Source organism: Oncorhynchus masou, chromosome 11 (assembly GCF_036934945.1).
Source record: "Oncorhynchus masou masou isolate Uvic2021 chromosome 11, UVic_Omas_1.1, whole genome shotgun sequence".
Classification (NCBI taxonomy): Eukaryota; Metazoa; Chordata; class Actinopteri; order Salmoniformes; family Salmonidae; genus Oncorhynchus; species Oncorhynchus masou.
This window is the reverse complement of record NC_088222.1, coordinates 39,127,376-39,143,139: the sequence shown is the minus strand read 5'-3', so window position 1 is coordinate 39,143,139 and position 15,764 is coordinate 39,127,376. Positions and strand designations below refer to the sequence as shown.

Sequence of the window (15,764 nt, the reverse complement as noted above, 5' to 3'; positions counted from 1 at the left end):
GTCTATGTATATAGGGCAGCAGCCTATAATGTGCTAGTGATGGCTATTTAACAGTCTGATGGCCTTGAGAAAGAAGCAGTTTTTCAGTCTCTCGGTCCCAGCTTTGGTTGTCCTTGATTATCTTTTTGGCCTTCCTGTGATATCGGGTGCCGTAGGTGTCCTGGAGGGCAGGTAGTTTGCCCCCGGTGATGTGTTGGGCAGACCGCACCACCCTCTGCAGAGCCTTGCGGTTGCAGGCGGTGCAGTTGCCGTACCATGCAGTGATACAGCCCGACAGGATGCTCTCAATTGTGCATCTGTAAAAGTTTGAGGGTTTTAGGTGCCAAGCGATCAACTGTTGATGTTGAGTGAAGTTATTTTCCTGGCACCACACTCCCAGGGCCCTCACCTCCTCCCTGTAGGCTGTCTCGTCATTGTTGGTAATCCGGCCTACTACTGTTGTGTCGTCAGCAAACTTGATGATTGAGTTGGAGGCATGCGTGGCCATGCAGTCATGGGTGAACAGGGTGTACAGGAGGGGGCTAAGCACACACCCTAGTGGGGCCTTAGTGTTGAGGATCAGCAAAGTGGAAGTTTTGTTTCCTACCTTCACCACCTGTGGGTGGCCCGTCGGGAAATCCAGGACCCAGTTGCACAGGGTCGGGGTTCAGACCCAAGGCCTCGAGCTTAATGATGAGCTTGGGGGGTACTATGGTGTTTAATGCTGAGCTATGAACAGCATTCTTACATAGGTATTCCTCTTGGCCAGATGGGATAGGGCAGTGTGCAGTGCGATGGCATTTCCATCGTCTGTGGATCTATTGGGGTGGTAAGCAAACTGAAGTGAATCTAGGGTGTCAGGTAAGGTAGAGGTGATATGATCCTTGACTAGTCTCTCAAAGCACTTTATGATGACAGAAGTGAGTGCTACGGGGCGATATTAATTTAGTTCAGTTACCTTTGCTTCCTTTGATACAGGAACAACGGTGGACATCTTGAAGCATGTGGGGACAGCAGACTGGGAAATGGAGAGATTGAATATGTCCGTAAACACTCCAACCAGCTGGTCTGCTCATGCTCTGACGATGGAAGCAAGACATTGGTGTCTGTGACGTGACTGGTTTTCCCTTTGTAATCCGTGATTGTCTGTATACCCTGCCACATACGTCTTGTGTCTGAGCCGTTAAATTGCGACTCCACTTTGTCTCTATTTTGACGTTTTGCATGTTTGATTACCTTACGGAGGGAATAACTACACTGTTTGTATTTGGCCATATTCTCAGTGACCTTGCCATGGTTAAATGCGGTGGTTCGTGCTTTCAGTTTTGCGCGAATGCTGCCATCTATTCACAGTTTCTGGTTAATGTAGGTATTAATAGTCACAGTGGGTACAGCATCTCCTATACACTTCCTGATAAACTCAGTCACCATATCAGTGTATTCGTCAATGTTATTCTCAGAGACTACCCGGAACATATTTCCCAATCCGAGTGATCAAAACAATCTTGAAGCGTGGATTCCGATTGGTCAGACCAGCGTTGAATAGTCCTTAGCACGGGTACTTCCTGTTTGAGTTTCTGCCTATAGGAAGGGAGGAGCAAAATGGAGTCATGATCAGATTTGGACCAGGGAGGGCGAGGAAGGGCCTTGCAGGCCTCCCGGAGGTTGGAGTAACAGTGTTTTAGCAGCGCGAGTAATACAGTCAATGTGTTGATAGAACTTTGATAGCGTTTTCCTAAAATTTGCTGTTACAGTTACAATAAATGCGGCCGCAGGATATGTGGTTTCCAGTTTGCATAAAGTTCAGTGAAGTTCTTTGAAGGCCGTTGTGGTATTGGCTTAAGGGGGAATATACACAACTGTGACTGTAACCAAAGAAAATTCTCTTGGGAGGTAATACAGTCGGCATTTGATTGTATGTTTGAGGTGTTCTGGGTTGGGTGAACAAAAGGACTTGAGTTCCTGTATGTTATCACAATCACACCCTGAGTAGTTTATGATGAAACATACACCCCTGCCCTTCTTCCCAGAGAGATGTTTATTCCTGTCTGCACGATGCCTATACGGCTATAAGGACTTAGACAGTATATCCAGAGAGAGCCATATTTCTGTAAAATAGAGTTTGTTACATTCCCTAATATCTCATTCCCTAATCAGTTCAATTGCCTTGGGGGTACGAACAAACAAAGGATCCGATTCGGGAAAGTCGTATTCCTGGTCGTAATGCTGGTGAGATACCGCCGCGCTGATATCCAAAAGTTCTTCCCGGCACTATGTATTAACACAAAAAAACGTACTGGGCTAATAATGTTAAAAAAAAGATATAAAGATATAAAACTGTATTTTTTTGTGAAGAATCAGCAACAAGTGGGACACAATCATGAAGTGGAACGACATTTATTGGATATTTCAAACTTTTTTAACAAATCAAAAACTGAAAAATTGGGCGTGCAAAATTATTCAGCCCCCTTAAGTTAGAATCTGTGGAAAGAACTGAAAACTGCTGTTCACAAATGCTCTCCATCCAACCTCACTGAGCTCGAGTTGTTTTGCAAGGAGGAATGGGAAAAAAATTCAGTCTCTTGATGTGCAAAACTGATAGAGACATACCCCAAGCGACTTACAGCTGTAATCGCAGCAAAAGGTGGCGCGACAAAGTATTAACTTAAGGGGGCTGAATAATTTTGCACGCCCAATTTTTCAGTTTTTGATTTGTTAAAAAAGTTTGAAATATCCAATAAATGTCGTTCCACTTCATGTTTGTGTCCCACTTGTTGTTGATTCTTCACAAAAAAATACAGTTTTATATCTTTCTGTTTGAAGCCTGAAATGTGGCAAAAGGTCGCAAAGTTCAAGGGGGCCGAATACTTTCGCAAGGCACTGTATATTAATATGGGCTACTTTTTTTTACCTTTCCTTGGTAGTTTATCAGAGATAGACATAATATGGAAAAGAGCAAACAAAGCAAGGAAAAAAATATATACATTCAGCAGTACATTATTCAGTTGGTTTGTGGAAGTGTGTGATGTGGGGTTGAAGCTACAAACCCATAGGCTTGACTCTCTCATCTCTCATCTTGACTCTCTCAGGCTTTTGGGAGGGAGGGTGGACAAAGAGCCTGTCATAGCGGATGTCCCCACACGCTCTGGCAGCTTTTATGGCTGGGATAAGTTCTTTACTTTCTGGTGCACAGCTTCAGGATAGTCCTCGTTGAGGAAGATGTAAGTTCCTCTCAAGTTCTTGGCTCTTTCCATAACAGCTACCTTGTCCTTGAACCTCAGGAACTTGACTACTATCACCCTGGGCCTGTCACCTGGGCCAGTGGTGGGTTTTCCAGTCCTGTGGGCCATTTTCAGTTTCTCCAAGATCATTTCCCTCACTTTGTCCTCAGACTCTGTCCAGGTCTCATGTGGAGATTCTGCAATTCTGTCCACAACCATGTTGTTCCTTGGACCTCCCGGTCACGGACTTCCCGGTCATGGCCGGCTGCGACAGAGCCTGGGCGCGAACCCAGAGTCTCCAGTGGCACAGCTAGTAGGTTCATCATCAATATTACTAAAATCTTCATCAATACCATCACCATCATTCTCTTACCTGTTGGGAGAAGTAGTCTGATACTGCGGTTGAGGGAGGATCTGATACTGCGTTTGGGGGAGAAAAAAGCTCAGAGTCCTTGGGTCTAGTGATAGGGCAACCCTGGTCCTGGCTGACTTTAGGCCCCTGGGGGAGGAAGAGGAGGTGGTTGCGGACAGGGTCCAGAGGACGGGTTGGAGGGTGGTCTGGGCGTGACGACTCAGGAGCAGCGTGGTGGTCATGGTTGTACCCTGGCCATCTGAGCGCCCCGGCAACCTGCCTTTGATCTCGTGGACTGGCGTGCCCAGGCACTGGGCCAGCTTATAGGCTGAGAATGGATGGATGGATGGGAGAGGGATTAAAAACGTGAGAAGAAAACAAGGTCATCATCTGTCACCAGTGCTACAGCAAAGCTGTCAATATCCCAGTATCTGACCGAGGTGAAAATAAAATGTAAGGTACAGTTGACAGCAGCACTCATTTAAATGTTAATCATTACATAAAGCACTTAATTCCATTATGGTGATCTTTTTAGGAATGAAGCACAATCTATATATACTGAAAAACATAAACGCAACATGTAAAGTTTTACTCCCATGTTTCATGAGCTGAAATAAAAGATCCCAGAAATCTTCCATATGCACAAAAAGCTAATTTCTCTCACATTTTGTGCACAAATTTGTTAACATCCCTGTTAGTGAGCATTTCTCCTTTGCCAAAATAATCCATCCCCCTGACAGGTATGGCATATCAGGAAGCTGATTAAACAGCATGATCATTACACAGGTGCACCTTGTGCTGGGGACAATAATAGGTCACTCTAAAATGTGTAGCTCTTCACCTGCATGATTTACTGTGACCAGCCACCCGGACAGCTGATGAAACTGTGGGTTTGCACAACCAAAGAATTTCTGCACAAACTGTCAGAAACCGTCTAACGGAAGCTCATCTGCATGCTCGTCGTCCTCACCCGGGTCTTGACCTGGCTGCAATTCGGCGTCGTAACCGACTTGTGGGGAAATGCTCACCTTCGATGGCCACTGGCATTCTGAGAAGTGGGCTCTTCATAGATGAATCATGATTTCAACTGTATCGGGCAGATGGCAGACAGCATGTATGGTGTTGTATGGGCAAGCGGTTTGCTGATGTTAACACTGTGAACAGAATGCCCCATGGTGGTGGTCGGTTTATGTTATTGGCAGGCATAAACTACAGACAACGAACACAATTGCATTTTATTGATGGCAATTTGAATGCAGAGATACCGTGACGAGATCCTCATGTTTCATGTTGCATGGCCCCATGTTGCAAGAATCTATGCACAATTCCTGGAAGCTGAAAATGTTCCAGTTCTACCATGGCCTGTATACTCACCAGACATGTCACCCATTGAGGATGTTTGGGATGCTCTTGATCAACGTGTACAACTGCATGTTCCAGTTCTTGCCAATATCCAGCAACTTCACACAACCATTGAAAAGATTGGGACAACATTCTACAGGCCACAATCAACAGCCTGATCAACTCTATGTGAAGGAGATGTGTCGTGCAGCATGAGGCAAATCGTGGTCACACCAGATACTGACTGGTTTTCTGGTACACCCCTCCCCATACTTAAAAAAAAGGTTTCTGTGTTTCATTTTTAGCTGAAGTATTTAACAGCTATGATAGATCTTATGAATAAATACCAATTAGGTTTATGCTTGCCATGTTATTGCCCGTCACAATTCATATTCTTAGTCAACTTAATAAAATAAAAAACATTGGGGAATGAATGATCATCTCTCATCAGCAGAGAGCATAGAGGTTACACTAGGGGTTGCTCCCAATATAAATATGTGTCTCTAATCTATGACGAAACGACAACCACAGTCCACCGTTCTTCCTGTCCTTCCACTCTGTCCCTTTGGGACTTTATTGTATAAACCTGGTGATTCAGGAGAATGAGATGTTACATGCCTTTGGTTAGAAGCCATCCTTGGAGAGGACAGGCCAGCAATGATTCAGTTACATAAGTAGTTTATTACACCAGCATCTAGTGTGGAGCGGTGACGTAGGTGACAGAAGCTGTGTCACAGAGTGTGACTCAGCAGAGCAACGGGGACCAGCATGATCTATCCATGCTTCCTTTTCTTGACACCTTTAATGCATCTACTTTGTCAATGCACTGTAATACACAATGAGCAGCTCATTTGTCCAAACATAACAAGTGTAAACTGCTGCCTCGTGTGCAGCATGCCCTATGCTGTATAGCAATATTGAGAATAGCTTTGAGGAATATTCCAGGTATTCCATTTCTTCTCCATCCTACTGAAATGAAATAACACATACATTAAATATGTATGTACTCTATTGGATTCCTTCTAATCTAAATAGCCTCTGTGGAAGGTGTTCCTAATGTTTGGTATACTCAGTGTTTATCTGTTTTCATCAACTGATTAAATTTGAGATGTCGTCCCGGCCAAGGAAAGTGGCAGGTTGGGCCACATTTACAAACGTAACACCCATAGAGACACGAAAACCAGGTTGCACCAGTTGTTGGCAGCTGGACCCGTCACACCATCCCGTAATTCTCTGAATTATCTCTCCCACCCCTCATTGTGAAATTATTGGCGTGGGAACAGAGAACTGTGCCAGTCTCGAGCGCATCCATATTGTTCAGTCTCTCAACCATTCTGCTAAATCCTCCATCACACACAGGTAGAAACCAATGCTGTACATAAACCCTGGATTGCTGATGCTTTGTATTGGCCATAGAAAAGCTTTGAAGCCGCAGGTCTTCATTATTGGCACTCCCCAGTAGGAGCAGTCCTCCATAGGAATGAATGGAATTCTACATTAAATTGACATTAAATGTTTCAAAATTACATGAAGTATTTTTTCATAGGAGTGGGGACAGTAACATTAGTGATCTAAAAAATTATACTCTAAGGAATATGTTTGTATATATGTTTTCTTTGTTTAGCTCACATTATAAAGTATGCATTAAGGTGTCTAATATAATAAACGTGGCCAAAACTAATGTAGACATTAATAAGTGCATTTCTGTAGGTTCCACTTTGTTCAGGCACACAGGATTCCATTTCTGTTCGTCACATGTCTGTGGAACTTCTTCAGTTTATGTCTCAGTTGTTGAATCTTATGTTCATACAAATATTTACACGTTAAGTTTGCTGAAAATAAACGCAGTTGACAGTACGAGGATGTTTCTTTTTTTGCTGAGTTTATAAATCATTGACAGGTACTTGTCTTCGATAGACTTGAAGGGCTTGATGCTTTGATTCTTGGCATGATGAATCCAGGTAGACATTATTTTGATCAATAACAATGGACACTTCAAGCAGAGAGTCATGATGAGGTAAAAGATTCATTTGAAAGTATTACAGCAAATATAATAATTTTGCCTCAGCCTGCACCTGGTTCCACTTATTTCATGTTGTTTAAGTAACATCATGACAATTAACACATACAGTTGAAGTAGGAAGTTTACATACACTTAGGTTGGAGTCATGAGAACTTGTTTTTCAACCACTCCACAAATTTATTGTTAACAAACTATAGTTTTGGCAAGTCGGTTAGGACACCTACTTTGTGCATGAAACAAGTAATTTTTCCAACAAATTGTTTACAGACAGATTATTTCACTGTATCACAATTCCAGTGGGTCAGAAGTTTACATACACTAAGTTGACTGTGCCTTTAAAGAGCTTGGAAAATTCAAGAGAATGATGTCATGGCTTTAGAAACTTCTGAACTTCTGCTAATTAACCACATTTGAGTCAATTGGAGCTCTACCTGTGGATGTATTACAAGGCCTACCATGAACTCAGTGCCTCTTTGCCTGACATCATGGGAAAATCCAAAAGAAATCAGCCAAGACCTCAGAAAAAAAGAATTGTAGACTTCCACAAGTCTGGTTCATCCTTGGGAGCAATTTCCAAACACCTGAAGGTACCACGTTCATCTGTACAAACAATAGTACGCAAGTATAAACACCATGGGACCACACAGCCGTCATACCGCTCAGAAAGGAGAAGCGTGCTGTCAATCCTAAGGAGAATTTGTGGGCAGAACTGAAAAAGCGTGTGCGAGCAAGGAGGCCTACAAACCCGACTCAGTTACACCAGCTCTGTCAGTAGGAATGGGCCAAAAATTCACCCAACTTATTGTGGGAAGCTACACAAAACGTTTGACCCATGTTAAACAATTTAAAGGCAATGCTACCAAATACACTCAATTAGTATGTAAACTTCTGACCCACTGGGAATGTGATTAAAGGAATTAAATTAAAGAAATAGAAGCTGAAATAAATCGCTACTGTTATTGACATTTCACATTCTTAAAATAAAGTGGTGATACTAACTGATCTAAGACGGAATTTTTACTAGGATTAAAATGTCAGGAATTGTGAAAAACAGTTTAAATGTATTTGGCTAAGGTGTATGTAAACATCCGACTTCAACTGTCGTTAGCTAGTTTAATTTAGTGTAAAATACTTGAAAGGAAAAGGTATTGATCTCAGATGGTAATCAGCTACCGCCACCAACCATAGATATGCAAAGGTTAGTCAAAATTAACCTGAAATAAGTCTGCAGATTTTATCTCTAGCTAGCAAGAGTCTGTTTTGTAGTGTGATTTAGCTGTGGTACTCCTTGGTTACAAGGTAATAATGAGCTCATTCCAAATATTCCATTTCACGACCACACTTTCCCCATAGCTCAACAGATCCAAATGAATTCTAAAACATGTTCAATGTCCTTCGGCGTTTGAAACAAAAATTTTTGCAGCTGGATGCCACTTGTTACACATTTTGATGTCCAAATTCAAATGTATAACTGAATATTATTGACAGACTCAAGGTAATACATTTGAAATACTGATTGACATTTCCATGGACCCCTTCCCCTAAAATATTAAAATACAAAAATCGCAAAATGTAAATGGGGTTGAGATTTCTTTATACATTTGAAAGAAGCCACAATAGTTGAGTTGATGGGCAAAGACAAAATACTACTCAAATAATTCCATGCATAGTTACGTGGAGCCTACTTTGACATTCCAAATTGCAAACATAAGTGCCACATAAAATATACTGTCGGTCATGATTCTCTCAGAGATCCCTCTCAAACCTACATTGATCCAACTCAAGATGGTGAGGTCAACTGTTTGAGTAAATATTTCTGATCAGTAACAAACTATTGCTTTGTCAGGCATGATGAAACTTTGATGTTGGAGAGGCCTGGCACCATTTATGTGACTGGACAATATAAATAACCACAGGTTGAGAGTTTCAAATCCTGCTCATTTCATATTAGCAACAAAATCCTCGCCCTTCTTGATAGAGCCCTTCAGCTCACCAATAGCATCAGCCACCAGATTCTCCTCAAAGGCTGACAGCTTGCCCAGTCCAAGGTTCTTCTCAATTCCGTGTTTCTAAAAGAACAAAAATATTCCTACTGGTTACAACTTCAGATTATAAACTGTATTCAAGAAAAGTGTCCGTCATTCAAATAGGAACTTGAAAGGGGCAGTGCAGTTACAAATGTGATTTTCCAATAACAAATATATTTATTTTCACACTACGATGTCAAAATAACACAGAAATTGTGAAAATGCCAGGAATTTCTGCTGGTTCAGGTAGGATGGAACTTTTGACCCAAATCTAGACCTAGACCATCCTAAGAGCCAATCAGGGCGGTGTATGTAAATATCTTCAAATTTGTTTCCTAATGCCCACATGATCAGACTGCGCATTAAAGGGCCAAAAGAGGTTCAGGGATATAAACCATTCAAAATATATTTAAAAATTATTTTCACAAAATAAAAGTGATTGATTTAAAATAAAATTACATAGTATGGGGCTTTAAGTACAACATTAATAAGCAAAAGGTGAAATTTCTATCTCCAAGTTATAAATCTATTAACAAGGTGGTGCAGGACTTACCCCAAGGAGGAGAGGTGTGGAGAAGTATTTGCATTCGGTCTCTTCTGACCTTACATACGCGCACTCTACGACTCCCTCCTTTCCGTTCATGGCGTCCAAGACAGAGAAGGTGAACCTAGCCCCAGCGTAGGCCATGGACAATGTAGCAGAGCCTGAACACAAATAGGTTAGCCAGTTAGAGCTCAATCAGTGGTTAAAACACAGGATCCACCCCATTATAGTGAATGAAAAAAACAAAGTGTGCCCAATCTTCGTAAAATTAAAAAATAATGGTACCAATAACTGCTTAATGTCCCTGAACCGATTTTTTACATAAAAAATAATAATAATAATCACACACACAAGTTAATTTAGATCATTTAGTTGCCAATGGCAGCCTGCAGTAGCCCGGTCAGCCTTCAACTTGAGTTAAAGGCTCTGCATGGTCAATCCATTATCTGCAGTGGCTGTACAGCATTTACTGTGATGCGGCCTCTGCAGAAGTCAGGGAATTCATACTTCCTGCGCTTCGCAGAGCAGATCTGTTGTGAAGATAGTTGTCAAGGAAGTGAGTGCGTTTATACAGGACCTCCCGCCCCCACCTACCGTCAACCAATCATGTCAATGCGGAGCTATACTGAGCCCTCCGCATCGTTACAAAATTTGGGAGGCGCACGGCGCTGTGGTACATTGCTCATTTTGCCCTCCGGAGGCTCCGCAATGGTGTCAAACCCTCAGTAAGGAGCCTCCGGATCACATTTAATCAATGAGGCGGTGAGCTATGGCACTGATCTAGCCTGCAACGTCACTTCATGGAGTAGCTCAAACTGCGCATGTTGTTTCCATGAGATGCCATCTTAACCGATTTCAATGCACTATAGTCTTCAATTAGGAATGAATGGTGTCACATGATCGATGGCTTTGTTCATATATAGACAGTCACTGGTCAGTCCTCAGGGTAACAAACACTGCCTACCTGCTCCAGCCTTGGCCTTCACAACCTCAGTGCCAGCATCCTGGATCCTAGCAGTCAGAGCAGACAACTGGTCGGCTGGGAACTCCACTTTGGGTGTTGCCTACAGAGAGACGTGTGGATGTTATAATAACTCTACCTACATGTACATATTACCTCAATTACCTAACCGGTGCCCACATACATGGACTCTGTACTGGTAACCCCTGTATATAGCCTCGCTAGTTATTTTACTGCTGCTCTTTAATTGTTACTTATGTTTCATATTTTGGGGGGTATTTTGCTTAACTGCGTTGTTGGTTAAGGGCTTGTAAGTAAGCATTTCACTGTAAGTTCTACACTTGTTGTATTCGGCACGTGACAAATCAAATCAATACAGAGTTCAGTGTGTCAAATCAGAGGGCCTGTTGTCCGGACCTCTGGCAGTGTCTATTGGGGTGCCACAGGGTTCAAACCTCGGGCCAACTCTTTTCTCTGTATACATCAATGATGTAGCTCTTGCTGCTGGTGATTCTCTGATCCACCTTTACGCAGACGACACCATTCTGTATACTTCTGACCATTCTTTGGACACTGTGTTAACTAACCTCCAGTCGAGCTTCAATGCCATACAACTCTCCTTCCGTAGCCTCCAACTGCTCTTAAATGCAAGCAAAACTAAATGCATGCTCTTCAACCGATCGCTGCCCACACCTACCCACCCATTCAGCATCACTACTCTGGACGATTCTGACTTAGGCATTTGTAGTTGTTCACATATTCTAGGTGTCTGGTTAGACTCTCCTTCCAGACTCACATTAAGCATCTCCAATCCTATTTCGCAGCAAAGCATCCTTCACTCATGCTGCCAAACATACCCTAGTAAAACTGACCATCTTACCGATCCTTGACTTCGGCGATGTCATTTACAAAATAGCCTCCAACACTCTACTCAGCAAATTGGATGCAGTCTATCACAGTGCCATCCGTTTTATCACCAAAGCCCCATATACTGCCCACCACTGCGACCTGTATGCTCTCATTGGCTGGCCCTCGCTTCATATCCGTCGCCAAACCCACTGGCTGCAGGTCATCTATAAGTCGTTGCTAGATAAAGCCATCGCCTTATCTCAGCTCACTGGTCACCATAGCAACACCCACCCACAGCACGCTCTCCAGCAGGTATATTTCACTGGTCACCCTCAAAGCCAATTCCTCCTTCGGCCGCCATTCCTTACAGTTCTCTGCTGCCAATGACTGGAACGAACTGCAAAAATCACTGAAGCTGGGAACTCATATCTCCCTCACTAGCTTTAAGCACCAGCTGTCAGAGCAGCTCACAGATCACTGCACCTGTACATAGCCAATCTGTAAATAGCCCATCCAACTACCTTATCACCATATTATTTATTTTGCTCTTTTGCACCCCAGTATCGCTACTTGCACTCATCTTCTGCACATTATCACCCCAGTGTTTAATTTGCCATACTGTAATAATTGCCACTATGGCCTATTTATTTCCTCACCCCCCTTTATCCTACCTCATTTGCACACACTGTATATAGAGTTTCTCTATTGTATCATTGACTGTATGCTTGTTTATTCCATGTGTAACTCTGTTGTTGTTTGTGTCACACTGCTTTGCTTTATCTTGGCCAGGTCGCAGTTGTAAATGAGAACTTGTTCTCAACTGGCCTACCTGGTTAAAGGTGAAATAAATAAAACATGTGATGTGTATAGTTATTCACAGGGAAAGCATTGTTCAGTGAGAACCTTACACTTTTTCTTTTCCAACTTCATTTTTAAATGACCATGAATGAGGAATTTCTTAAAGCCCCTGACAAATGAAAAATACCTAATCAAGGCCTCCTACTGAAGAACAACCCTCATTCGCTTTGATCCACACCATAAAATGTTACTCACTAGAGGGAGCCATAAACACATTTGTCTCCAATAGGGGGGTGGGATATCTAATAGCTCAAATACCAACAGAATGAAATTACATGAAAAATTAGAGAATTGCAAAAGTGTGTTATCTTTGTAATTAGATTAAGATGTAGGTCTACTGATGGCATTGCAAGACAATCATTCAGGTATTGGATTTTTTATTTTTGTGAAAAAGCCCTTAATTCTTACCTGTGAGATGAGAGGAATAATAGTCTTTCCTGCATGACCTCCAATCACTGGTACATTGACACGTGCTGGGTCAAGGCCCTGCAATACAAAACACCAAATAGTCAGCCATCTAGCATTGCCAATCATTATACAATGAGTGGATACTAGCTGACTAGCATTTGCTGCTGAACAAAAAAAACATATGTAAGATACAAACAAAACAAGCATTTTTCCATTCAGGGTGATATCCCTGTGAACTTTGAGATCACTCCTGATGTGTCAAAGGTATAGAGGGTGTGTCAAAGGTATAGAGGGTGTGTATAGGGAGCATGAGGAGTGAGGTCCTCAATCCTCTGCAGCTTGAAGATTGATTACTTTCAGCTCTGCAACGAAAGCGTTGGCTCTGACGATGTCCAATGTTGTGACTCCAAACACTCTATTGGGGTTGTAGACGCCATACTTCTTCATGACCTCTGATGTGATGGGAATAGTGGAGTTGACCTATGGATTGGAAACAAAACTGTTCCTATGTACACAACCAATTGTATATTTAAGAATTTACCATTTAACATGCATTCAAACAAGATATTGTATCATTAAAGGGCATATTGACTGAAGCATCGAAACACAGTCAGTGAACTAAACAGAGCTGGCATGGAAAATAAATTCCCTTCAAATTAAAGCCTTGACCTCTATTCCTGAAAGTCAGTAGTACCTTCTCTTTGGCAACAACACAAAATGGCTTTTCTCCAACACTAAGGCCTCTAACTCTAGACATCTGAGCTGCTCTAGAGTAATGTGAGTCGTCAGGAGGGTGAGTTAATCTGTGAGGTGTCTGGAGAGGAGGAAGTGGTGTATTTACAGGGTTGGCGATGATGCAGATCATGGCCTCGGGGCAGTTGCGGGCGACGGCGTCGGCCAGTGTGGCCACGATGGTGGCATTGGTGTTGAAAAGATCATCACGGGTCATGCCTGGAAGAAGTTCACTTTAAAATGTAATGTGTGCACTTCTCAATTGAAAGAAAAGCATAACATGATGTTCTTCATTATGAATCACATTGTCAACTTGGGTGAACTCACCAGGTTTTCTTGGGACACCAGCGGGAATGACAACGACATCACAGCCCTTCAGTGCAGCGTTCAACTGGTCTGGACCCATGTAACCTAGTGAAGGAATCATGATAGTTAAATGACATCAACCAAGCATACATTTTCACACTCATTTCACTATACAGCATCAAGACACTAGTAGCTTAGCTGATGTCCAGCAGGAAGGTGTCTTACCAGTGACGTGGGCCCTGGTCTCAATGTGGCTGAGGTCAGCTGCCACTCCAGGTGTGTGGGCAATGTCAAAGAGAGACAGTTCGCCCACCAGAGGACTGTTCTTTAGGAGCAGTGAGAGAGGCTGGCCAATACCGCCGGACGCACCCAGCACTGCCACCTTCGCATTGTTCTGAGGGGAGAGGAGACAATTTCACTGTCTGTCTATCTATGTTAATGATACTGTTCTGCACATTTTAGAAATCATGGCTACTAACTGTTTTTCCGACATAAAATCACACAGAACCAACATATCTTCTGTGTTTTTGAAGATTTCCAGCACAAACTGTATTTTAGAATACAGATGTGCATCTATTACCAGCAATAAGATTAAAAGAGCGACAGACTCATTGTTGGTTTTGTAGGATGGGTTCCATTAGATCAAGGGTTATAGTCCAAATTCAATGTAGAACTTTGCAATGTATCTTTGCACAATAACTCCTTGTCATTTGCTGATATCAAAGACGGGACAGACGAACCATTCACCAGAAAATGACGTCTGTATTTTGTAGGTCATAAACCACTTAGATCCACTTCCTGAGAAGCCAGTATTTCAGAGTGGGCGATTCAAGGCTCATTAAGCTCAAAGATAATGGTAACAGATTATATTCAAGAGGTAACTTCTTGATCAATGCAAATTTTCAATGCCAACCTAAAGTAACATATTTAACACTGAGATTCTGTCAAGGATAAAATAAACACAGGATTGATGAAACACCTTGCAGTTTTGCTCAAACGGGTGTAGAAAGGAAACATGGCAATACTTTTTATGCTATTGTATTGCATATTATCAGTAGTTTTAGTTTATAATCACCTGGGCTAACAATGGACTTACATACAAGGCTACTGTTGTGCCTCATGTGTGTTACATATGGATACATTAGCTGAAACCTGAATTTGAAAAAAAGGCCCAACAAACTTATCCTAATATCATTCATAACTTGAAATGGGCTATCAGAGGTGGTTCACTACCATCATGTCATGGAGGACAAACTAGAGATGACAAACTGACAAAACACATGCCTTGCGGACCTTAAAAAGTGAAGGAAACGTTTGTTGACCTTATACAGTGCACGCAGCTTTCAACCGTGCACACATCCTTGCCAGCAAGCTATAGCTAACTTATACGATATGGTCGGCAACTATCACTCGTTTTAAACAATCTAGACTATTCTGCGGCGGCTCAACGCGTACGATGTGTATCTATTACATTGCAAGTTATAGCTAGTTAACTGGTTGTCTAACTATTCTGACAAGCTAGATGGCAACCATGCTAGCTAACGAATGATAACGTTAGTCACGTTAAGCTAACTATCTCTCTGGCTGACAAAATGTATGTATTTTTAAAATATATATTAATCTTACTATTTACCTGTGAGGAGGTGGTTAAGCTTCTGTTAGCAATGCAAAATGTGGGTCTTGCAATGCGGGAAAACATGTTGTCTGATTTTATACCAAAAATAAAATTTGCTGATCCTCTCAGTGACTCAAATGTCCTCTACCTCGGTGCCCGGTCGAGACAGAAAGCGTTCAAAAGCGAGCGACCTACCGTAACTATCGGGGACAGCCTACTTCCTGCTCCATATGCAGTTTGATTGGTTAACATATGTAAATGTCAATTTGTGATTGGGCGAAAATAATATCAATCATATATCATAACGTGAAGGTCAAAAGTGGTCCTTTCACTTTAGTGCTGTATTTGTTGGAGTGTACATTCAACCCTTTGCAAACATACTTTAGAGTATGTTGCCTGTAAAAAAAAAAAATCTGCCAATGTTTTTTAGAACCCAATTCATGTGGTCCCATCTTTACCACATCTTTTATATCTCCCATGCCAAAAGGTTAGGAGTGGTAGATGTGAACCGTTGTCTATTTTTTTTTTTAAATCACAAAGAAATCCAT

At 42.1% G+C, this 15,764-nt stretch overlaps 1 protein-coding gene across 1 annotated transcript; it reads right to left on the bottom strand.

Moving 5' to 3' along the window:
* Nucleotides 1–8,493: 8,493 nt before the first annotated feature.
* Nucleotides 8,494–15,398, bottom strand: LOC135548666 (malate dehydrogenase, mitochondrial-like). The gene is made up of 9 exons (XM_064978496.1): nt 15,235–15,398; nt 13,827–13,995; nt 13,623–13,706; nt 13,405–13,514; nt 12,918–13,043; nt 12,564–12,641; nt 10,452–10,551; nt 9,497–9,648; nt 8,494–8,985 (listed from the first exon to the last, which is right to left on the bottom strand). Exons 1-9 carry the CDS (start codon nt 15,298–15,300, stop codon nt 8,854–8,856), a joined length of 1,017 nt encoding a protein of 338 aa, XP_064834568.1. The 5' UTR covers nt 15,301–15,398; the 3' UTR covers nt 8,494–8,853.
* Between the last annotated feature and the right edge of the window lie 366 nt (nt 15,399–15,764).

What these genes read in the sequence shown, in the direction of transcription:
- LOC135548666 (XM_064978496.1), bottom strand. Translation starts at nt 15,300, where the DNA reads ATGTTTTCCCGCATTGCAAGACCCACATTTTGCATTGCTAACAGAAGC. An exon ending in TGGTGTCCCAAGAAAACCTG is followed by an intron (nt 13,515 to 13,622) that starts GTGAGTTCACCC and finishes AACTTCTTCCAG; the next exon opens with GCATGACCCGTGATGATCTT. An exon ending in CTTTCGTTGCAGAGCTGAAA is followed by an intron (nt 12,642 to 12,917) that starts GTAATCAATCTT and finishes TTTGTATTGCAG; the next exon opens with GGCCTTGACCCAGCACGTGT.